Source organism: Trichosurus vulpecula, chromosome 3 (genome assembly GCF_011100635.1).
Source record: "Trichosurus vulpecula isolate mTriVul1 chromosome 3, mTriVul1.pri, whole genome shotgun sequence".
Taxonomy (NCBI): Eukaryota; Metazoa; Chordata; class Mammalia; order Diprotodontia; family Phalangeridae; genus Trichosurus; species Trichosurus vulpecula.
This window is the reverse complement of record NC_050575.1, coordinates 40,801,091-40,826,093: the sequence shown is the minus strand read 5'-3', so window position 1 is coordinate 40,826,093 and position 25,003 is coordinate 40,801,091. Positions and strand designations below refer to the sequence as shown.

The 25,003-nt window shown below is 35.9% G+C and overlaps 2 protein-coding genes across 7 annotated transcripts in view; both read right to left on the bottom strand.

Moving 5' to 3' along the window:
• RALGAPA1 (Ral GTPase activating protein catalytic subunit alpha 1) overlaps positions 1–25,003 on the bottom strand; it is a 339,477-nt gene that overhangs the window by 151,919 nt on the left and 162,555 nt on the right. For all 6 annotated transcript variants that reach the window (XM_036751008.1, XM_036751009.1, XM_036751011.1 and 3 more), the window contains 2 exons: positions 24,240–24,365; positions 2,569–2,627 (listed from right to left, as the gene is read on the bottom strand). In XM_036751008.1, coding sequence (XP_036606903.1) covers positions 2,569–2,627; positions 24,240–24,365 — 185 coding nt within the window. The remainder of the gene's footprint in view (positions 1–2,568; positions 2,628–24,239; positions 24,366–25,003) is intronic.
• Positions 3,837–4,960, bottom strand: LOC118841116. Its single transcript, XM_036748523.1, has 2 exons — positions 4,872–4,960; positions 3,837–4,392 (listed from the first exon to the last, which is right to left on the bottom strand). Exons 1-2 carry the CDS (start codon positions 4,958–4,960, stop codon positions 3,837–3,839), a joined length of 645 nt encoding a protein of 214 aa, XP_036604418.1.

The following is a 25,003-nucleotide window of genomic DNA, read 5'->3' as shown; positions in this document are numbered from 1 at the left end:
AATGGCAAAAGAGCTCCAAAAAGCCAATGAGGAGAAGAATGCCTTGAAAGGTAGAATTAGCCAAATGGAAAAGGAGGTCCAAAAGACCAATGAAGAAAATACTACCTTAAAAATTAGACTGGAGCAAGTGGAAGCTAGTGACTTTAATGTGAAATGTCCAATAAGCATTTGGTGATGTGGATATGAATCTCAGGGGAAAGGAAGGCTAGATATAGAGATCTAGAAATGATCGGCACAGAGATGATCATTAAAACCACGGGAATAAATGAGGTCACTAAGAGAACAGTATGGGAGGCCTAAGACAGAGAGCCCTGGAAAACGTCCACAGTTAGGGGGCATGACCTGGATGATGAACCAGCAGGAGACTGAGAAGCTGTTAGACAAGGCAAAAAGAGTGGTGTCATGAAAATTCAGAAAGGAGAGAGTATGGTCAGTAGTGTAAAATGCAACACATAGGTCAAGAAGCATGAAGACCGAAAAAAAGGCCATGGGATTTGGCAATTAAGAGGTCTCATGGGCAATTCTGCAGAGAGCAGTTTTAGGCCAATGGTGAAGCTATAAGACAGATTGCAAAGGATTGAGGAGAGAGAAGAGATAAAAGAGAAGTAGAAGTAGAAGCAGCTTTTTAAAAGGAGTCTGCCTGAGAAAAGGAAGAGAGATATGAGATAACTTACATGGAATTATCGGGTCCCAGTGAAGGGTTTTTAAGGATGGGAGATATTTTGCAGATTTGAAGGCAATAAGGAAGGAACCAGTCATTAGGGAGAGGTTAAAGTTTAGAGAAACAAAGTAAACATGAGAAAGGGGGATAATTATTTCAATCTGCTGCCAAACATAGGACAGGATCAAGTTTTGTCAAGGAGAAGGGCCACATCATTGTCAGGGACTAGAGGGAAAAAAAGAGAGTCAGGGATGATGTCAGAGGGTTCTGAAAAGGAATGGGGAGGGGCAAAATAGCTTCACAGGCAAAAAGAAGCAAATAGCCTCAATGTAAGTCTGTAAAGTAAGAAGTTGAGGTCCTCAGCTGAGAGAATGGAGGGGAGGAGAGCTGTGGAAACTGAGAGAAATTTTAGATTGGTCTCTGAGAAGAATGAGTTATAGAATCAATTAGGGAGGAATAAATCAAATGGAAGGGAGGGAAAGAGATAGTGGGAGGAAGAAAAGGAGGGAGACAGCAAGAAAGGAGGAAGGAAGGAAGGATTTATTAAGTGTCTACTATGAGCCAGGCACTATGCAACTGTGCTAAGTGTTTCACAAATATTATCTCATTTGATCCCCACAATAACCCAGGGAAATACATGCTATTATCATGACCATTTTTATAGCTGAAGAAACAGAGGAAAAGAGAGGTTAAGAAACTCGCTCAGAGTCACACAGCTAAGTGTCCTAGGGTGGATTGGACCTCAGATCCTCCTGATTCTAGGTCCATCTAATGTTCTATCCAGTGCACCATCTAGCTTCCCAAGTTAATGATGGAGAACATGAATTTACAGTCAGTATAGTTGCTTGACTTTCTCCAAATACATTCAGTAGCATGTGGGTGTGGATGGTGGGAGCAATCCAAGCCTGGAGCCTAATAAGGGATGAGTGATAAGACAAGGGGGTAAGAGAGTTTACTGTTGAAGACACTATGGAATTTAATTTGCTAGTCCAGATTGTGTGAATCTTGTCAGGTGAAGTCAGAGTGGGGAGTGCCTCACAGAGTACAAAGGGGCTAGAAATAAATTTTAATTGTTAAATGAGGTCTTTAACAGTCTAAAATTGAGAAGCATGAAAAACAGAGATAAAGGAAGGCCTACAGTACACTGATGCCAACTTGATGATTTAAATTTCAACTGTTTTTTTTGTACATTATATCAATAATCCAAGAAAAAAACCATAAACTAGTCTTTATATAAACATACCTTTTTTTTTCCTTTTTCTACATTTTATTTCTTAAAATTCCTGTTTATCCTTTTCAATTCCAAAAACACCATCCTGGCTACTTCAGTCAGGATGGCATGATAGTTTTAATTTTAGGGCATCAGTTTAATCCTCACATTGAGCAATGTGTTTTGAGAAGCAGGGTGGTAAAGTGATAGATTTCTTGTTTGATATGTAATCAGGAAGAATTGAATTCAAATTTCACTTTGGGCAATTAATAGTTGTGCAACCCTGAGCAATTCACTTAATATCTACCAAAGGACATTAAGAAGCAGAAATGTGGAGGTGTTATTAAGGTAAACTAACTGCAGTATAACATGAAAACAATTCATATTATATATAGATTTATATAGGTTCATCCTATATGAAAATCTACAACCCAATCCAGAAAGGCAAAGTTGGTATTTTAAAAACTCACGAAGAATTAGAATTTAAAATGCTCCAAGAATCTATAAACTAATAAATGACCACATTAATCACTTAACTCAATCAGGTTTCACATATAGATAAAAATTAGTAGTGAATTAAGCATTTACAGTAAGTTAAATTTATAATTCAGGATATTTCAAACTATTATGAGTCAACCCTTAAAATGGACTCTTCACAATCAGTTAATAATCCTTAATTAGTAACTATTTAACTGACCTTGCAGGACCAGAGGGTTCATCTCTTGCTGAACTTAACACAGTTTTAATTATGAGTTCCTAAAACAAAGGAAAAAATGGTAAATGCTTGCCAGAAAATGAATACATTTTATTGCTAACAAGCATTCATATATATCATAGTTACACACATATACAGTGAAAAAAGATTGTATACACGAGATAGATAGAAATATACACATGAGTATATATATTCATGTAAATGCCCTTTTTAAAGAAGAGCTGTATGAGTATAGCATATAGGAAACAGTTTGTCTTGGAACCAAGAAAGCCTTGGGTTCAAGTTCTTACCTTTGTAACATTTGATATGTGACTCCAAGTTAATCAACCTCTATATGTTTTAGGCGACTCACAGATTTATATTGGTAGGGGGAGTGCCTTCATCCAGGGAGTTCGTTATACCAATGAAATCAAAGGTCTTGTCCTTATACCTATCCTCCTCTAAAAAATGTTCTAATTAGTGTCTATCGAACTACATGTTATAAATGTATGTTCAACATTTATAATGTATTCATGCATTTATAGAGTGAGGGGATAGTGAGCCAGAGTCAGATAGAACTGGTTTCAAAACACACCTCTGTTAACTGGCTTTTAAACTCTAGTAAAAGTTACTTAACTTCATTTAGTGTCCCTGGCCACTTTCTTTTTTTTATTTTAAACAGTAAGTTTATTTAAACAACAAGATGTTTGACTTGAAGCGAAAACTATCTAGGATCAGTTTCTTTATAGTAATTTATCCCTACTGAGAGACAGAGATTGCCCTACATGTAACAGGTACATACAAAAAAGTTATAAAATCGTCCTTGGTTTTACAATGATAAAAGAAAAACATTGAAATTATCCAATCAAACAAGGTATGCAAGGATTTTTTTGTGGGTTTTTTTTTTGTTGTTGTTAAACAGTGAGAGCAAAATAACTTACTGGAATATAAAGATAAAAGTTGAATGAGCATGCCACTAATGGAGAAAAGGGGTATTTTCACAGAACCAGTTTGTTTTTTCCCCTCCCCATCTCCATTTGATGTTGATTAAAACATACCATCGGCCATTTAGTTAAAAAAAAATACGCATTATGCCTGTGCACATACACCAGTTACTTTATGTACAATAAAGGAATGAGGGAAGGGAATCAAAGAAGAGAGAAAACTATACTGCAGTAGTCAGGATGTGGATGAACCAAACCTTGGTTTCTAATTGTGAATGTATTGTTTTCCTTGGGAGCACAGTTCTGGAGAGGAGTTGTAGATTCTTTTTAGTAAGCGCCTCCTGTCTGGGGCTGGAATACATCAATTGTATCTTCATCCTCCATTTCCAACTGTGCAGGTGTGTCTATTTCATTGATTGGTTGCCCAAAAAATCGGAATCTGATCTGCCTCATTGACAAACCCTGTCGTTCACAATAGGCTTTCACTAGTTTACTAAGTGGTGTGTGCCTCTTAATCTTAAATTGCACCACTGAACCATCTTGCCTGGCCACCTTCAAATTAATGTGGTCGTTGTTTTCAGTCTTGACTCCTTCCTTCGGCTTTTCATTGGCCATGGCGAGTCCGGCGGTCTCTTCAGCCACCACTTCACAAAAGAGGCACCAGGATGGTCTGCTCCAAGGGAACAGGGCGGCGGGGAGAAGCAGCAGCAGAAGGAGGAGGAGGAGGAAGATGATGGTGATGATGGTGAGGAAGAGGAGGAGAAGAAAAAGGAGGAGGAGGAGGAGGTGGAGGAGGAAGAGCCCCTGGCCACTTTCTAAGATTATAAGTAGCTGGACAATTGATGATCTTGCATTAGCAGAGGAAGTTTCTTCAAAGTTCCCTCTACCAAAGAAATTACAGATCTAGGCAGAGATGTGCTGGTAAATGTTGGCAGAGGTGTGCTGGTAAATGTTAACAATTAGCTCTCCTGGGAAAACACATGTACATGATCCCCATTCAAGTTTAATTTGCATTACTAACGTTTTTCTATCAATTAAGTTTATGAGATCAACAAAATAATAAATCAAATTACGATCTGTAATGTTTGCCAATTTCCAATGTGTAAGTGCTCACAATGAAAATTTAACAACCAGTTCCTGCAAGTTGGCTTGAGGTGGTCCCAGAGGTGGCTCCAGCACATCACTAGGTCTAAGACACGCATACACACACACTAAACGACACACATGTAAATATACATATACACAAATACATACTGCTCTGTCTGTCAGCCTTAAATTTCTTGCTCTCTGGTCCTTTCAATGCTAATTCTCTGAAAAACCTTAATATGGGGTCACCTAATTATCTACCTACTCTGTTCCTACTGTCCAGGTGCTGGTTCTCTCACAACAGCATGTGGTCTCTTGTAAATTGTCACTTTGTATCTTTTGACAACTGAGATTTGCTTTTTCATGTTTTCAGTGGTTTCTAATATATTTTATTTTAAATGCTTTACTGATCTTTTTTGGTTGCTTTTAACATCTAATATTTTCTAATACTGTCCTATGAACTGTAACAGAATTCTCTGTTGCATTAAAGCAGTATTATCTTCCCTCCACAATTCAGACAAATAAACACTTTACTCTTTTCTGCGATCTTTTTATATTCTTTTTAACGTTTAAGTAAACCATACACTTGGATTGTTATATGATGAAAGCTATGGGTCTAAATCTTTTTATTATAAAAATAACTAGTGATCAAATTACATTAAAATAATGAATCCATTTCCAGGTTCTTATTTTTGATAACTAACCTTGATGTTCTGTAAATATATGTTTGGACAACTAGTATTTCTATTCAGTTCTATTGATATATTTCTCAATTTTTTGCCTAGTACTAGAAAATTCAAATATTTTATCACCAGTGCAAGTCCACCTTTAATAATATTCTTGGCCAGTGGACAATGCCCATTAATAAATCCAGTTACTTTACCCACATAATTGGTATATAAGTGCCAAATTAGTTTACCACATACTTTTTTCAAATTTTTCAGTTCAATGAAAACTCTCCCTTGATATTTTATTTGGGATTTCACTAAATATATGATTAAATGTTGGGAATTCTATAATTTTTACAGCATTGATCCCACATATTCCATATCTCACAGCATGTGACTTTTTAATTTCAGGGAATTAAAAATAAATATCACAGACAGCAATATAGATGTGTGGCAAGTATGAGCAGACTGAGACATATAACCAACTGCATGGTCTAAAAAAGAGAAACAAAATATTTAATCAAGTAATTTGGATAGGAAGCAAAGACGAGGGATATTAGATGGACAGACAGAATGCTTCAATAGTGCCCTCATGATGTTAGCAGAAATCAAAGAAGGGCTCCCTCAAGTTGGAAGATTCTGCTGTGGTAAATTTACGGGAGGACAAAGAGAAGAATCACAAGCAGACATAGGCTGTCATCTACATTGCTAGAGAGAAATTAGTTGTTGTTGTTCAGGTGTGTCCGACTCTTTGTGACCCCATGGATCACAGCACACCAGGCCCTATAAATATATCCAGTATCTTTTGAAGTCCATCCAACTTCATGTTCATTGTTGACACTATCTATGTATCTCATCCTCTACTGTCCCCTTTTCCTTTTGCCTTCAATCTTTCCCAACCTCAGAATCTTTTCCAATGAGTCATGTGTTCTCATTATGTGCCAAAGTACTGAACTTCAGCTCAGATTGATCTTCCAGTGAATAGCTAGAATTAGTTTAATTATTGATTGATTTGATCTCCTTGCTGTCCAAAAGTCTTTTCTAGCATCACAATTTGAAAGTATTGACTCTGTGGCACTCAGTTTTCCTTTGAGACCAACTCTCCCAGCCATACACTGCTACTGGAAAAACCACAGCTTTGACTACGCAGACCTTTGTCAGCAACGTGATGTCTCTGCTTTTTTAGCATGAAATCGATAAAATCCTAAATTCCTTTGAGTATATGAATCCTGAACTCTAATACATCTGTGACTGATAAATTTTGAATATTAAAAGATATCAGTTTAATAGAGTTTATAGCTGTCCCTATTAAATGTCTAGTTAAATCTAAGAAAGGCTATTTTAGGTATGTGCAACTTTTTGATACAGTATATAGGTTTTCTTAATGATATTTTCCTGATATTTATGGATGATATATAAAAGAACATGAATGATTTCTATGGGATAATCTTCTACCTTGGAACACTGCTGAACTCAAAGAGATCACAGGATCATAGATTAAGATCTAGATGGGTCCTCAAAGACCATCAAATACAACTCCTTTTTACAGGTGAGGAAATTGAGGCCCAAAGAGGTTAAAAGATGTGTTTAGGGTCACACAACTAAGAAGGATCTGGGATACAGTTGGAACTCCAGGCATCCTGACCCCAAATCCAGTGTCCTATCTATCTACTATACCATCTGAGTTATATAACTCATTTATTATCTCAATATTTTGGTTAAGAGAGATAGATTGCTTACATGTGCCCTCATGATATTCAAATTGATGTGATTGTGATCTACATTTTCTATACATATAGAGATGTATATGTGTGTGTATATATGTGTATATATATATATATATATATATATATATATATAAAAACAAACACACACACACATACATATCATATATTTTCCTTGTACAAGGGTCAATGCTATACCCAAACGTTACGCTAAATAGCAGAGATGAAAACGGCTGTTCTAGGTTTGTGCCCATTTTTAAATGAAAACATTTTTAAGGTTTCTCTATGACCTAATGTTTTGGCTCTTGGTTAGAAGGAGATGTTTTCAATGTGCTGAAGAAAAGTCTCTATTTCCATGTTTATTGGTGATTTTATAATGAATAGGTGATATTAATTAAAAGGTTTTGCTGCATCTACTGATAGAACAATACATTTTGTTTTTTCCATTATATTATCTTAAATGTTTTCTAATGTTAAATCACCTCTTCATTCCTGGTATAAATCCTTCCTGATTATAATGAATGATATTCATATTGCTACATTCTGTCAACTACTTTATGTGGTATTTGTGCATATTCCTTGATTTACTGATATTCATGTGTAAATTGCTTTGTAACTACTCTTTTAATATTATCTTTTCTAAAAGTCAACAACATATCTGCTTCATAAAAGAATTGCTTATATTTACAATAATATATGTAATAAATTGTTTATCAGGTTTAGTCCTATTTCAACGCTTCATCAACATGTGGAGGTGACCCTAGATTCTTACAAACGGTGGAACAAAAAGCTCTTACAGATTCTACAATGCAGCAGAATCTTTGAGAGTGATCCAAGCAACAGACTATGTCTGCATTCTGAGGGCCAACCTTCCTAAAGTGAGGAGAACCTAAAGACTAGCTACTTCAAATCAAGTCAACAAGTTTTTACGAAGCACCTGCTATATGTCAGGCACTATGCTAAGCATTAGGGACACAAATACAGGCAAAAAAGAAAGATATCCCCTGCTCTAAAGGGGTTTGTGATCTAATGGCTGAGAAAAATAACATGTAAAGTGAGTTGAAGTACCTGAGCAGGGAGATAGTGGTGAGGATTAAAGAATGGCTGGCCTAGGCCCTTCCCTAAAATGGAGTTTCCAGGAAGAATGCACCAATGGGAGAAGGGGGCCACAGGGACAGAAGGAAAATGCAGGTGGAACATACTAGAAAAATACAGAGAGTGAAGCGTAGTTGCTATGGGCCCTTTCTCAAAATGGAGATTCTAGGAAGAACTCAACAATGGAAGAAGGGGGCTACAGGGTGGAGGGGGAAGACAATAAAAGCATGGCAGTGGTTTATTCTTAGGCCATGGAAATTCATGAAAAGAAGAAATTTACAAAGTGATCCTAGGTAGCTACATTCTACTGGTGTGCTTATAAATATTAGCTTAACTACTGGTACTCTAAATATGAGAGCCTTGTATGTGAACATAATACTGGAAGAATGAATTATACCAATCTTGACATTCTTGCAATAAGATGAAATCAAAAGACCAAAAGAAGTAGAAGCCACGTAGAAGGATGCTCACAGGTTCTCCTTGGAGAGGAAAATAAGGAATATTTCATGTAGTACTTCATAATTCTCTATTACACTGCTCAAGCATTTACAAAAAAGCATTTGCAAAAGGATTATGAAAATAACTGAAATATACATGCCAACATCTGTTGCAGAGAAATTCTGCAAAGAACCTGCTAGAGTAAATTTAATAAGAGTTTATTATTAATAAAAATCCTTCATATTAAGTTATCCTATGCTGTAGTAGAAGACTTCAATATTCAGTTACGCATAGTGGTCAATAAACCCAAAAATATAAGGTATTCAGACAAAAACTCACTATCTGACAAAAACTGTTGGGAAAGCCAGAAAACAGTATGTCAGAAACTAGGTAAAGACCAACATCGCACATTGTATACCAACAAGGAGTCAAAATGGATACATAATTTAGACATAAAGGGGTGATACTATAAGCAAATTAGGGAAGCATAGAATATTTTACTTGTTACATTGATAAAGGAAGAATATAGGACCAAACAAGAAATAGAGAGCATTACAAAACGTAAAATGAATAATTATATTAAATTAAAAAGGGTTTGCATGAACAAAATCACTGCAACCAAAATTAGAAGGAAAACAGAAGACTGGGAAAGTTTTCATAGCCAGTATATCTGATAAAGTTCATATACACAGACAACTGTGTCAGATGTTCAAAGGATATGAACAGGCAGTTTTCAGACAAAGAAATCAAAGCTACCTATAGTTATATGAAAAAAAGGCTCTAAATCACTATTGATTAGAGAAACGTAAATTAAAACGACTCTGAGGTACCACTCCACAACTATCAAATTGACAGTAAAGGAAAATGACAAATGTTGGAAGGAATGTGGGAAAACTGGGAATACTAATGCACTGTTGGTAGAATTGTAAACCGAACCAACCATTCTGGAAAGCTATCTGGAACTATGCTCAAAGGGCTATGAAACCATGCACATCCTTTGATCCAGCAATACCACTTTTAGGTCTGTATCCCAAAGAGATTTAAAAAAAAAAGGGAAAAGGACCTATATGTACAAAAATGTTTATAGCAGCTCTTTTTGTAGTGGTCAAGAATTGGAAATTGAGGGGACAGCCATCAATTAGGGAATGGATAAACAAGTTGTAATATATGATTGTGATGGAATATTATTGTGCTATAAGTAATGATAAGTAGGATAATTTCAGAAAAGCTGGCAAGACTCATATGAAGGTAAAGTGAGCAGAAGCAGGAGAACACTGTATATAGAAACAGCAATACTGTATGATGAACAACTGCGAACAACTTGGCTATTCTCAGCAATACAATGATCCAAGACAATCCTAAAGGACTCAGGATGAAAAATGCTGTCTCCAGAGAAAAAGCTAATGGCAACTGAATACAGACCAAAGTATAATATTTTTCACTTTCTTTCCTTTTTTAATTTTTCTGTTCAAGTTTTCTTTCACACAACGACTAATATGGAAATGTTTTACATGACTGCACATATATAACCTATATCAGACTGTTTACCATCTCAGGGAGTGGGGAGAGAAGGAAGGTAAGGATAGAATTTGGAACTCAAAATTTTAAAAAATAACAGTCAAATGTTAGAAATCATTTTTACATGTAATTAGAGGGGAAGGGAATAATTTTTTTAAAAAAATACTGCAAATTAAACTTAAAAAAAAACTAAGGTAGGTATAGTGGAGGACTGCAGAAAGCACAATGGGAAATAGTTGAGGAGTAAAATAAAAGAGGACCAAAAATTTATAGATCAGACAAAAGCATGTCACACACACACATGTGTGTATGTATGTATGTGTATATAGATGTATATAGATATCTAACCTATAGATAGGTTAGATAGACAGACAGATAATACATTCATCAAGAAAAGAATTGGGAGACACTGGATAGGGGAGAATTGATTATCACCCTAGATTTACATAAAAGCTTTAAAAAATGTATTTTTTGTACTGGAAAAGGACCCATATGTGCAGAAATACTTTTATAGCAGCTCTTATTTGTGGTGGCCAAGAATTAGAAATTGAGGGGATGCCCATCAATTGGGGAATGGCTGAACAAGTTGTGGTATATGAATGTAATGGAGTACTATGGTGCTATAAGAAATGAGCAGACAGACTTCATTATAACCTGGAAAGACTTACATGAACTGATGCTGAGTGAAATGAGAACATTCTACACGGTAATAGCAATTTTGTTAAGATGAGTACTTTGACAGACTTAGCTCTTCTCAGCAATGAGGATCTAAGACAACTCCAAAAGACTAATGAAGGAAAATGCTATCCACATCCAGAAAAAGAACTATGAAGTCTGACCGTAGATCAAAGCACACTATTTTGCTCTTTTTTTTTTTTTGGTTTGCTGCTTCTTTTTTGTGGTTCCTCCCATTGGTTCTAATTCTTTACAACATGACTAATGTGAAAACATGTTTAATATGAATGTATAAGTAGAGCCTATATCAGATTGGAAGCAGGAGGGGGGAGGGGAGAGAGTAGAAAATTTAGAACTCAAAATCTTATGGAAGTGAAGGTTGAAGACTAAAACTTAACTAAAATTTTTTTTTGTTCTGAATTTAAGCACTCCAAAGAGCATTTATACATACACAACAGAACACAAAGGAGAAATCATTATGAATCCGTATTTCTTGGCAAAGATACTGAAATGATTTGCCATTTCCTTCTCCAGCTCATTTTTCAGATGAGGAAACTGAGGCAAACAGGATTACATGACTTGCCCAGGGTCATATAGTAAACGTCTGAGACCAGATGAGAACTCAGGTCTTCCTGACTCCAGGTCTGGTACTCTAGCCACTCTGCTACCTAGCTCCATTTCTTTTTTCATGTCGCTGTAAATACTACCTTCATGTTCAGGAATTTTGTTTGGCTTGCAACTATTCCCTCACCTGTACTATACTCTCTCTCCTCCACTCTTTCTCTCCTCTCATATTTATTTCTCTATTGAGTTTGATGTATTTCCATACTAAACTTTCTTTGTATATGTTCAACCCTTACGTAAAACAGTGAGGTTATCTAACTTACATATTACATATATAAGTCATAGAAGAGAGAGATTAATCTAATGCCTAGCCCTGCCCCAACCCTTTCTTCACATTTTACTTTTTTTCTTACAGACCCCAATTATGAAACATAACAAGCTCCACCCGCTTTCTTCCTCCTTCAATGTTATATTCTTTTTACCCTTCCTTCCCTTTCCCTTCTTGAAACCCTCAAAAGAGAACCAATCTGTCCACTCCTCCTCCCCAGGAATTATTTTTCTTCACTCTTCTTGACCTCTATTCCAGTAGTTCTTTGATATTGGATATCTTACATTTTCTCATTTGTTTGATCCATACTAAAATTATTGGGGGGTCCATTACTTGGGTAAAGTTTACAGCTTTCTCAACTACAGGCCTTCCAATTTTCTCCATAACTTTAATTTCATCTCTTGCTTCATATCATCTAGATTTTCATGTCATCATTGTAGAAAATACACTTTCCCCCTTAAATTACTGCTTGCAATTGTTAAAGAGTTATTCTCACCATCTTTGGTTGGGGGGCATTTCTACATCTATACTATCTTCTTTGTTTTATTCATATCTCCAGTTTTAGTTCCTGAAACAGGGGCTTTGTATTAGGGTGAGGCTGGACTTTTGACCTGCTTGGTCTCATCCTGGGTCACCAGGATTACTGTGATGAGCTCTACCTCCTGGGGTTAAAACTCCCTGGATCTTTGAGAGAGCTGGATATTTAGTTCCTCGATAGCATTTAAGGGCAGAGAGTTAAAGGACTTCAGAAGCCCCGGCCCTGGGGTAACACAGTCTGAATGCTATTATACTGCCCTGGTTGGTGCTGCTCTCTTAAGTTTCCAAGGTCCTCACCCTGGGGTTTTCTTGGGGGAGATCTCTACAGACTACACATATTTCTAGACCATCTCTGGTCACACTAGAAGCCTACTGGTTTGATTGGCTATGCTGGTAGTTGCCGTTCCTATTACCCAGGGGCTTCAGATTTACTCTGGAGTGGAAGAAATCATGTCTTCTAATTTGTTACTGGATTTCTTAATCATTATTTGGTGTGTTGCAAATTTCATTTTTTTTGTTGGAACACGTTCACAGAACTATCTTAGATCCTGCTAAGACAAATTTTACAAGGGTCAGAGGTAGAAGGAGGCAGAATCCAATAGAATACAATTTCACAAGGTTCAGGAGTACTTGAGGTGGAATCTCATAGAACACAATGCCTAAAGGGAAGTGAACCTGGGGGCCTTGGGAGGTGCTCAAGAATGAAATTCTCAAGAAACATAAGGAACAATTCCAATGAAAAAGGAAAAATGGAGATTTGTTTAAAGAAATTGATGGTGATGCCCAGGAAACTCATCAAACAACTCAGATCTTAAAAAAAAAAAACTATGGAAGAAACACAGCAAAGAAGATAATGAAGCTTCATTAAGAATAGGTCATGACAGATTAATTTCATTTCCTTTTTTGACACTGTTAGTAAACTAGTAAATGAGTAGTAGAATTGCTATAGCTTACCTAGATTTTATCAAATTAGACAAGATTAGACATAATACAATCATGAATTCAGATGGTCAGACTCAAAGAGTAGTTGTTAATGATTCATTTTCAGCGTAGCAGATCTCTATTACGGTAATTCAGTGACTTATTCTTAGCCCTGTGCTGTTTAACATTTGTATCAATGACTTGGATAAAGCCATAGATGGTATGCTCACCAAATTTGCAAACAGCATAAAGCTGATCAGAATAGCGATCATGCTGGATGACAGTTAGTTTACAATAGGAATAAATGTAATGTCTTGTACTTGGATACAAAAAAACCCCATCAACTTTATAAGAATATGTTGGGTGAGGAGAGGCATAACAATAAGCTCTTGTTATGTAAAAAACTGGGGGGTTTAGTGGACTCTTAAGTTCCATATGAATCAGGAGTGTGATAAGGCAGCCAAAAAAGCAAACTTGGGCTGCATTTAGCAGGCCATATCTTACATGATAAGGGTGGTGATAGTTCCATTGTACTCTGTCCTTAACAGATCTAGGAAAAGAATCTGATCTTTTTTGGACACCACAGTTTAAGACAGACATTAATAAGCTGGGGAATATCCATAAAAGGGCAACCAGGGTAACAGGCTTTGAGTCCTATGACATTTGAGGAGTGGATAAAGGAATCGGGTGTGTTTAGCTTGGAGAAGACTGGAGGGTCAGGGAAGTAGCAACATGAAAGTCATTTAGAAATATCTGAAGAGCTGTCATGTGGAAGAGGGATTAGATTTGTTCTGTTTGCCTCCAGAAGGCAGAACCAGGAGCAATAGGTAGAAATTATAAAGAGCCAAATGTAGGCTTGATTTTAGGAAAAAATGCCTAAATAAAGAGCTGTACAAAAATGAAATAGCCTGCCTCAGGAGGTGGTATATTTCTTCTTATTGAGGATGTTCCAATAGATTAGATCAGGGATAGGGAACCTATAGGTCTTGAGGCCACATGGGGCCATCTAGGTCCTCAAGTGCAGCCCTTTGACTGAACCCAAACTTCACAGAACAAATACCCTTAATAAAAGCATTTGTTCAGTAAAACTTGGACTCAATGAAAAGGCCATCTTTAAGGACCTAGAAAGCCACATGTGGCCTCAAGGCTGAAGGTTCCCCACCCCTTGTTAATAATTTATCCAATATGTAAGAGTAAGGATTCCTTTCATTTATGGATTGGACTAGAGAGCCTTCTGAAGTCCCTCCCCAAAATCTCTTGTAATCAAAAACATAAAATTGATTATATTTTAATAGACAAGACACAATACTGGTAAGGGGGCCACCAGATAATCAGCCACCAGATAAAGGCTGCCCTTTAACTTGCTAAAAGATCAAAATCAATATCAAACTAGAAGATTAAAATAAAATATGGTATATAACTGAAATTATAGATCAGTGACTAAAGAAACTCCAATGTTTGAATTAAACTAGCTATCACTGTTAAAAACTAAACAAAACAAAATCAACAACTAAAAATGCATAAGGGAACAGTATTGCCTGTTCTATTTGATTTGGCCCAGCTTATTAACTGTTAAGAGGCAGCTAAGTAACACAGTGGATAAAATGTTGGACTTGAAGTCAAGAAGACTTCAATTCTAATTCTGGTTCAGACACTTTTTAGCTGTGTGACCTTAAGCAAGTCACTTAACCCATCTGTCCCAGTTTCCTCATCTGTAAAATAGGAATTATCATAATACATGCCTCTTAGGGATGTGGTGATGATAAAAATAAGATAATATTTGTGAAGTACTTTGGAAACCTTAAAGCAATATGTAAATGCTAGCTAATTTTTGCAATATCCATCCAAGTTATAAGTACCATTAGACCAACTCTATAGGTTGTTCATCTAAATGCCTGTTATAGCCTAGCCAATAAGCAAGCTTCAATCACTTGGGTTTTTCATCTACAGATAGTAAGGCTAAGCCCTTTTTAGTGATTATGAAGTTCACTTAGGAAACTTTTCCATGATCTAGGCTTGAGCTAATTATCATGATGTCATGGCCAATAGGAGCATCTGGAGAATCTCATCATCCACAGTATATCAAGTCATAGTTTAGACTTTGAACTGGACATCCTCCTTGTTCTATGATTCACTTGATATTAAAAACCAGAGGGTTGAAGTCATCTCTGTTGTTTTCTCCTCTTCAAGAAACCTTAAATAATTTCAACATATGCAGAAGAGACATCCTGTTATACTGTTAGGGCAATGTTGTGCTAACACTAAATACTACCTATAGTTGACAAATAATAAACATATCTTGTTTATTTATCTTGTATTTTGGGAGCTAGGTGGTACAGTGAATAGAATGCCAGGCCTGAGGCTAGGAAGACTCACCTAACGGAGACGTAATAGCTATGTGACCTTGGGCAAGTCACTTAACCCTGTTTACTTCAGTTCCTCATCTGTAAAATGAACTGGAGAAGGAAATGGCAAACAACTCTAGTATCTTTGCTGAGAAAACCCCAATTACGATTATGAGGAGACGAACACGACTAAAATGACCAAACAACAACAATCTTCTATTTCCTGTACATTTCACTAAAATTTTTAAAGTTAAAATATCATTTGCAAAAGCCTGATTCTTACCTTTTTCAAAGACGCTTTGAATGCATATAGGCAAATGGTGCTCATCAAGATTTTGTAGAAAATGGAAAGTAGGCAAATTAATTGGTAGTTACTGTTATTTTCTCAGATACCGTTTTTGTGTGTGCATATAGTATTAAGGTCAAGATTTTATCTATCCCTTTATTATCTTCCTCTCTTTCAGAAATTTGAATTTGCCCCACCAATACCTTCGAAACTATGTCATCTCCAGCATGAATCACCTTTGTGCATACTTAGCCTAATGTTAGCTGCTTTGCCATCTTTTTGTCATTTCCATTTCTTCATACAATTTGGGACTGTAATGTTAAGGTCCATATTTGGTATTATGGATGGTTAAAAGAGCTTTAAAAATCTTTTCCATGAGGACCCATATGTACAAGAATATTTATAGCGGCTCTCTTTGTGGTAGCCAAGAATTGGAAATCAAAGGGATGCCCATCAATTGGGGAATGGCTGAACAAACTGTGGTACATGAAGGTAATGGAATACTATTGTGCCATAAGAAATGGGGATGATGCAGACTTCATAACAACCTGGAAAAACCTACACGACATAATGCTGAGTGAGCGGAGCAGAGCCAGGAGAACGTTGTGCACAGCCACAGATATATGGATTCCGTGAGGACCAACCCTGACAAACTGTGCTTTTCTCAGCAACCTAAGGGGCAAGGACAACTCCAGGGGACTCACGATGGAGAATGCTATCTTCATCGAGACAAAGAACTGCGAAGTTTGAATACAGACTGAGGCACACTACATGCTTGCCTTTTCTGCTTCTCTTTTGTTTTTGGGGTTTTTTTTTTTTTGGTTCTGTTTCTACTTTCTCATGATTCATTCCATTGGTCAAAATTCTTCTCCACGACTTGACTAGTGCATAAATTAACTCAATGTGAAGTTATACATGACAGTTATATGAGACTTCATGCCGTCTTGGGGAGGGAGGGGGGAGGGAGGGGAGAAAAACTGGAACTCAAAACTATGTAGAACCGTGCGTGGTAAACTAAAAATAAATAAAGAAATTTATTAAAATAAAAAAAAAATCTTTTCCATGGTTCATCTGTCTGGTGTCTAAATACAGTTTTATCATTAAATGCCAATGGTTTGATTGTGCTTTCTCGAGTTTTTTAGAAAGCTTCTTTTTCCTTAAATTGTTTCTTTCTGTTTTAGAATGGGGTGATTATCATAATCTTCACCATCCTCTTAAAAAATAGTTTTTAAAAAGAGTTTTACTAGTGCCTTTTGTATTTATGCCATACTAATTTCCCTTTGCATCCAACAACTACTGAACCCTTCCTTGGAACACAGAAAAACATTTCAGCAAAGGCAACTGACAAAGGCATTATAACTGATTTCATTGCTTCAATCACTATCTCTGTTGAGAGGAGAAATGTATATTTCTTTATCTCTTCTCCAGGAATAAGACTGTTCATTATAATTAATCAGAAGATTTTAATATCTTCTTCCTCTTTTCCTTTTTTAAAATCATTGTTATTAGGGATGGTTCTCTGGGACAGGCAGAAGAGGTATACAGAGGGAAATTTAGGTGACATAAAAATATAATCTTTCTTTAAAAGATCAGAATTAGATAAAGGAACTTCAGGGTTTGTGAATAAGGAGGGTGGCAAGATCAAGGGTAATCATCTCTGTGTGAAGCTGAGGTAGAGTGAAGGTCACAGAAATTGAGTAGACTGAGGAACTGCAAAGAGAAAGTATTTAAAGTGATATCAATATCTAAGTGGAAACACCCTAGCATGAGGTCAGTAGAAGAGGAGGAGTGAAAGCCTGTCATCCAGATACTGAACTCACTGAAGAAGGAAGTATAATGATCTGAAGGTCTACACATAACAGCCACCAGAATGTGGATTAGGTGATAAATTTGGACAGCAAAGGAGAGGTTGCTTTGAAAAAGGTGGTAGAGAGACAGTCTAGAAGAGGCAAAAGGGAGTAAAAAGCATTCCTACTCTCCCACCAAAACCAGTGAGGTGGGGGAGACGAGGAAGGAGAAGGAGAAACTGAGAAATTTTAGTCAGTATTGTGAGGGGTGTTAAGGGAAGAAGGGTCATGAGGACAGGGCTATGTGTCAGTGAGGGCCACGAGATGGAAAGATTGAGAAGGAAGGGGTTTGAGTTGAAAGCAATTATGTCATTTATGTTAATTATGGAGCTTGCATTCCAGGAGGTACATTGGAAGAGGATGTCAGACATAGAGCAGTACACTGGAGAAGGGGAAAAAGATTGATGTAGATACATATATGTGAAAGACTGGTGAAACGAGGATGGGAAACAAAGTTTGAATGGCAGCAGCCAGGAGTTTAGAATCAATGGGTTGGAGCAAAGTATAAAGAGATGGGGGCATTCTCAGCAGGGCAAATTTTCAATACTTGGAGAGAGGTCCTTAGACTGAGGTAAGAGATAACACTGTGAAATATCCTCTCTTAAGGTTAAACCTCCCGGAATGTCTTATTCTGTAAGATCCCCAGGAGGCCCACCTTGGAGTAGGGAGTAGCTGACATAGATATGGAAGCCTGAAGATGAAGTGGGATTGGAGGATAGGTTCTTATACTAAAGAAGGCACTAAAGGGACAGAAGTTTTTTTTCCCCAAGAGAACAGCTTGAAGAAGTCCTACGTCACAACCCCACCAAAGCAAATAGTCAGTGATGATCCCAAATTGTGGTCCAGACGTAAGGGGGCATTGGAGGTGGTCTTGCAGGAGTGCCCAGTCCTTATTTGTCTTCTGTGTCTCCCACTTAATTTGACTGCTTACCTGTGAATTTAACTTTTGGTTGGATTTGCTTACAATTTCATTGCAAAGGCAGTGACGTCTCTTCTGGGATAAATGTAACTCATACTTTGAATGAGTAGGATCTTTCTTGGTTTTTATTAAATGCCTAGCTCTTTGTTTTCTCAAAGCTAAGGGTAAACCTCGGGTACTTGAGTCAATTTTGCTGGAAAGCTAGGTTACTTTCTCGGAAGCTTAGAGTATTTATCTGGCACAAATTCAAAATTTAACCATTACATTTCTTGAAATATTTCCTGTAGCATGATAGACTTTAATCATGTTCCCCCCCCGCCCCCAGAAAAACCCATGAAATATAAATTCTCTCTGTGTATCTTATGTTCAAGGTCATTCATGATGATCTGTATAGAATTAATGTGCTCTTCTAGTATTCCTGTTCATTGATTATTTTTTGATGAGATTTTCTCCTGATCTGTATTTTTGAGTCTGTATCCCCACTTGGCAAGGATCAAATATTCACTGGCTGAAATAGTTTCCAGGTTCTTTTGGTCTTTGAACTATGGCAAATTATAGGCTCAAAGAATATATATCTAGGGTTGGAAGGGACCTCAGAGGCCATTTAGTACAACCTCTTTATTATACAGATAAGGGAACTGTGAGGGAAATTGTGAATTATCCAAGTTACGACTCAGGAGCAGGATCTAAACTCAATCCCTCTGATTTGATAATGAATTGATGATGTAGTTATTTAATGTATCTATAGGACATGGCAATTATCTGAAAGATATCTGATCTTTTATCTATTTTCCATTACTCAGCATCAACATGTATATATAGGTCAATCTGCAGTTGGCCCATAGCTAATTTTTATTCTTCCTGTTATACTGGTACACACTTTGGGGTCTGCTCTAATAAGCTGATCTGTCTGTATGTAGTATGGTAGGTACAGTGTGAAAAGTCCTGAGTCTGGAGTCAAGAGAACTGAGTTTGAATCACAGCTCTGCCACTTACTATCTGTGTAACATTGGACAAGTCACTTACCTCTGTTTATCTGTTTCCTCAATTGTAAAATGGGGATAATAACAGCACCTACCACCCAGGTGGTGCTTGTGAGAATCAAATGAGATACTCCTGAAAAGCGTTTAGCGCAGTTCCTGGCACACAGTAAAACGCTTATTCCATTCTTTTCTCCTTTCCTTCTTCCCTATCATCGTTCTCCCTCCCTTCCACCCCCCCCCCCCATTCTCTGGAGACTTTGCCTCATATCCCACACTACGTTCTTAAAACCCTTTATTGGCTTGTATGAACAGAATGAGGTGAGCAGAACCAGAAGAACAATTTATATAATAACAATAATATTGTTAAAAAACAACTTTGAAAGACTTAAGGACTCTTATCAAGGCAATCATAAACCATAATTTCAGAGGACTCATGATAAAACATGTTGCCACCCCCAATAGGTGATAAAATCAGAATTGCAGATTGAGACACTTTTTTAGATATGGCCAATGAAGGCATTTGTTTTGCTTGATTATACATGTTTTAAAATGGGTTTTGTTTTTCTTGCTTTCTTAATGAGAGGTCAGGAGAGAAGGAGAGAAAACAAATCTTTGTTTGAAAATAAAAGTTAATTAAAACTTCTCACTAGAATTCACCATCTCTATAAAGGTGAGTCCCAGATTTATATAGGCAGTCCTAGTCTCTAGTACTCAGTAGACTGGCTGGCACCAAATAGATGTTTAATAAATGTTTACTGCCCGATTAGTCTCTCTTCTGAGCACACCACCACTGACTATTGAATGTTTCAAACTAAGATCCAAAAAGCATTTCAAAGCCTACATATCCAAAATTGATCTTATAATTCAGCCTCACCAAGCCCATTTCTTTTCAAACTTCCCCTATTTCTGTGGGTGGAAAGACAAATCTTCCTGTAAGATTATTTAAAAAACTGAGTCATCCTTGATTTCTAACTCTCCCTTACTCCAAGTATCGAAAGAGTTACTAAGTCTCATTGATTCAGCTTCTATATCTCACATATCTGTCCCCTTCTATCCAATCAGTGACAACTCTAGTTAACTCTGGTGTGAACTATTATAATAGCCTTCTGATTGGCCTTAACCACAAGTCTCTCCTCTCCAATAAAACTGCCACATGGCTACCAAACTGCTATCTTTAAGACTTGATATGACTGTGTCACACCCTTACTCAATACAAAGAAAAGACTTACAGTTAAGAAGACTATGGTGATAACAACCAAGGAAGTTCAGATTTACCCCAGTTAAGTTCTAAAAGTGTACCATAAGGAAAAATGAAATTAAACCAAAGATAAGCGCAAAAAAATGCTTTCATACATTCAAGGATTGAATAAGAACAAAAACATTAAATTCAACCAAGAAACAAGAGAAGAGAGGGAGATGGAGAATACAGTTGAGAAGAAAAACAAACTTTAACATCTGAAGGTGGATTGTAAATCAAGAGAGAAAGAAGAGCCACCAATGATCAGGATTCTTGACTACAGAGAGATATGAGGGAAAGCAAAGTGGGATCAGACCACTTCAATAACAGCATGGATCACATTACTTTTCTTTCACCACCTTCTTCATTGCAAACAGGGAAGGTGGTACAAAGAAGGGAAAAAGTAACAGAAGGAAAAACACAATTTTCAATAATAACTGTACAGATGAATGGATAAACTCACTGACAAAATGTGGGAATTTGGTTTGCCTGAGTAAGAATATTATGTAAGGGTTTTTTTTCCTCATAGAAACGGGAAAAATCACAGATATTTGTTAATTAAAAAAAATTAAATAAAGCTTAAAAAATTCCATAGTTGTTGATCAATGTCAAGTTCACAATAAATACTTGTTTATTTAAAAAATAGAAATAAGTAAGGAGACTTAGGAATTAAAATAAAGAGAGGAGTCACAAAAGTCAATAGCCATAGGATTCAAAATAATGGCATCTCATTAAGTTAAACTATGTAGAGAAGTCAATTCATATGGAAGACAGAGTGAAGGCTCACCTTAAATCTTGTGAACTATATAAACTGAAAAGCAATATGAAATCTAAATTTGAAACTACCTGCTTATATGACAAAATTTAACATTTAATCACATTTTTGTACTATTCTCTTATTCTTTCATACTTTTATCTCTCCTTCTTGATAGTAAAATACTGAAATGATTCTTTGGTCACTTTACAAAAGACGATGATAATTTAATAGAGACTTTTTTGATTGCTACAAAATTAAAAAGGAAATAACTCTTTAAATAGTTTTCTAGCTCTTATATCTGGCTAAAAGAAAAAGAAAATATTTTCAGGATCAGTATCAAAAGCTTGAATTGCAAAGGCTCTCTAACATCATCAAGAACTTCAAATGAATATTAAAAAACAAATGGTTTCACTATATGCAGGTTTTAGTTTTTTATGAACCTACAAAATAAAAACAAATTAAACACCTTTAAATCCAATCTCTCTCTCTTTAGAGTAAGTCACCATTCTCAACTTGTTAATGGTACCATGGGAATGAAGCACTATCTACTTTAACATTTATTTTGACATCTCACAACCACCTCGAACTTCAAACAGAGGAAGTGAATCTGCCATCTTCCTCATTAACAAGGAAACATGTTGCTGCCCCTATACAATCCCCAGAGCCTGCACAATGCTTGGCATATAGTAGGTACTTATAAATGCTTACTGACTGATTACCAAGCCCTGACATTTTTATTATCTTAGACAGGCTGTCATCAAAGCTCAATCCAGGTCTTCATCAATTCTCACTGAGCTTGCAGCAATAGCTTCATAAGGGATCTCTAGTTCTTCCCTTCAAACATCGCTGCTAACCTAATTTTTCTAAATCACATCATTTGTATGATGTCATTTTTGGTCAAAAAACAGTAATTCTTCTGTTGTCTGTTATATCTGACCTATGCTGTTTAACTTAGTCTTCAGGACCACGACTATATTACTACCTTCTTTCTGTTTATTCCCCTTTACCAGTTATTTTCGATCAACCCACATGGTATGCTAATTCTCACAAATGATTTACTTGTTCCCAGATTCATGTTCTAGTACATATAACTCACTCTCCAAGTCCCTCCACTTTCTCTTTCTCATTCTATACCCCTCACTTTCTTAAAACTTGAATTTCCTCATTTCTTTTACATTACTGACCCAATCTCTCCTCTACTGGGAACTCTAATACCTACAATCTTAGTGTATACTATATTCATTTGTATTTCATATTTGCTTTGCAAACAGCCTTTACTCATTATATTTTAACATACCTGATAGTAAAACACATTTCTTTAATATTATCCCAACATACATGACACAGTGCTATAGTATATAAAGAGTTGTTAACTTAAATACAATGGGATGATTAATATAAAACTGATTTTCAATTATTCTTACCGAAAATAAAATTTTCCTTAGTCTCACTACTTTACTATAGGTGTAATATATCCACATACAGCAAGCAATATTGCAGGTATCATTTTTATTAATGTTTTAACCCAAAGACTTTCATTAAAATAGTTTCGAATCCCAAAGCAAGTTAAATACTATTAGCCTAAAATGACAAGCAGTGTCCTGAGATTAAAAATGACAATAAAAACTTCAACAAGAGATAAAGACTAATCTACAATATGCCTAAGTTTCAATTTTGTTTAGAAAAATCAAAAAACAATCTTTGTCTATCTACTTTTATGCTTATGAGGCTTGATGGTATCAAATAAAATGATTCTTGGTTTTGGGAGGTCCAATGACTAATCAGGGAGTCTGGGGAACATATTAGTTATTTCAAAGGATGAAAAGTGTCATTATTCTATACAAGTTTATTAAATAGCTTTCTCTGTACCCTGGAAAATTAAAACACATCCAAATAATATTTTTACTTATACTATAATGCCTAATAATGTGAATAATCTGTATTATTCTGCAATATGAACAAAATTAGGTCTTTCTGGGGTTCCAGAGGAAAAAAAGTAATATAATATATAATTACAACTAGGTAATAGTATTAAAAATAGTAGTGATTTTAGATCATACTGTATCTACCTTGAAATTTTTATCTACAAACCAGGTATCTAACATTTCTGCTTTGCAACCTTCCTGACTAAAAACTAAATTTAAACAATCATTTGGACAGGAAATTTTGCCATATATTTCAAAGTTGTATCAAAATATTTCAGTAAGTCATTTTACAATACATTTTCTGGGCACCTGAGTAATTTCTGCTTTTTCTCCTCTTCTAAATATCCTGGAAACCTATATAGGTCTGGAAAGAGATCATTTTGACAACTATTTTGGCAGGTGTAACCTCTAACAGTTGTTAGCCTTCTGAAATTTTAGGCTATTGGTATTCAGAACAGAATTCTGTTTGGAGAAAATATTATCTAACATATGTAGGGCCTTCTGTATTGTTCAAAGGCAGATTGTGTTTGATATTGGGCACACTGCTGCTATAGAATAATCTTCCATAACCCCAGGATAATCCCAAAAGGTGAATCTGGGCCAAGAAAAGTAATTTTCAAAGCAACTTGAACCATAAATGTAGCTATGGAGAATAAGGCAGAGTGTCTGATAAACCACAAAATAAGTTTTTCTTACAGTCAGGGGTGGGGAACCTGTGGCCTCAAGGCCCTAGAGATTCTTAAAAATAATAGAATGAACAAGAACTATCCATATAACTAAAACACAAAAATTTGATAGTTAATATAATGATTAAATGCCTTATGTATGATAGGTGCTTAAAAAAATGTTTCTGGATCTGACTGATAAGATAGCTTACCTTAACATCTGTAAATTGAGACATAATAATATCAGGCATGTTTGGATGAAGAGCTGGTAGTACACAATACAAATTGGGAAAGCAAACAAGGGACCCCAGCAGAACTTGTGCTTCTACTCTTGGTGCCTAAGTATCAGATAATCCAGAACACAAAAATACATTTAATAATATTAGTATGTATTAAGAAAAAAAACATTCAAGCTGACGCTGTACTCTGTAACAAAAAATGTAGAAGTAAATCTGAATTACATAACACAAAAATTGTAAAGGGTAAAACCAAGCCCAAGTATTTAAGATATAATTATAATTTTAACAATCTTAATAAAATATACTCACCTACACATGTTCAATGATAAATATAGCTACAGCGAAACAGCCTGATACAACTGTCAAGAACACTGCAATTAGATTCAAAAGACTGAGGTTCAAATCCCATACCTCTACCATTTAATAGCCATATGATCTTGATCAACTCAAGATATCTTTCTGAACTTTAATTTCTGCATTTGTAAAATGGGGATAATAAGAACAAGGATTTTATGAGAATCAAATGAGACCATAGATGCAAAATGGTTTACAGAAACCTATGGTAAAGCATAAATAGCAGCTACTATTATTATTTTGACCATCACCAGTATCAAAAGACAATATTTTTCCAATAAAAAGCTCCCCCTAGGGAATGCTGAATATATTGTGAGGTTTTAATTTATCTACTACATAAGCTGTAATAAATGAAAAATTTTTTGTATACAATTTCAGACTCT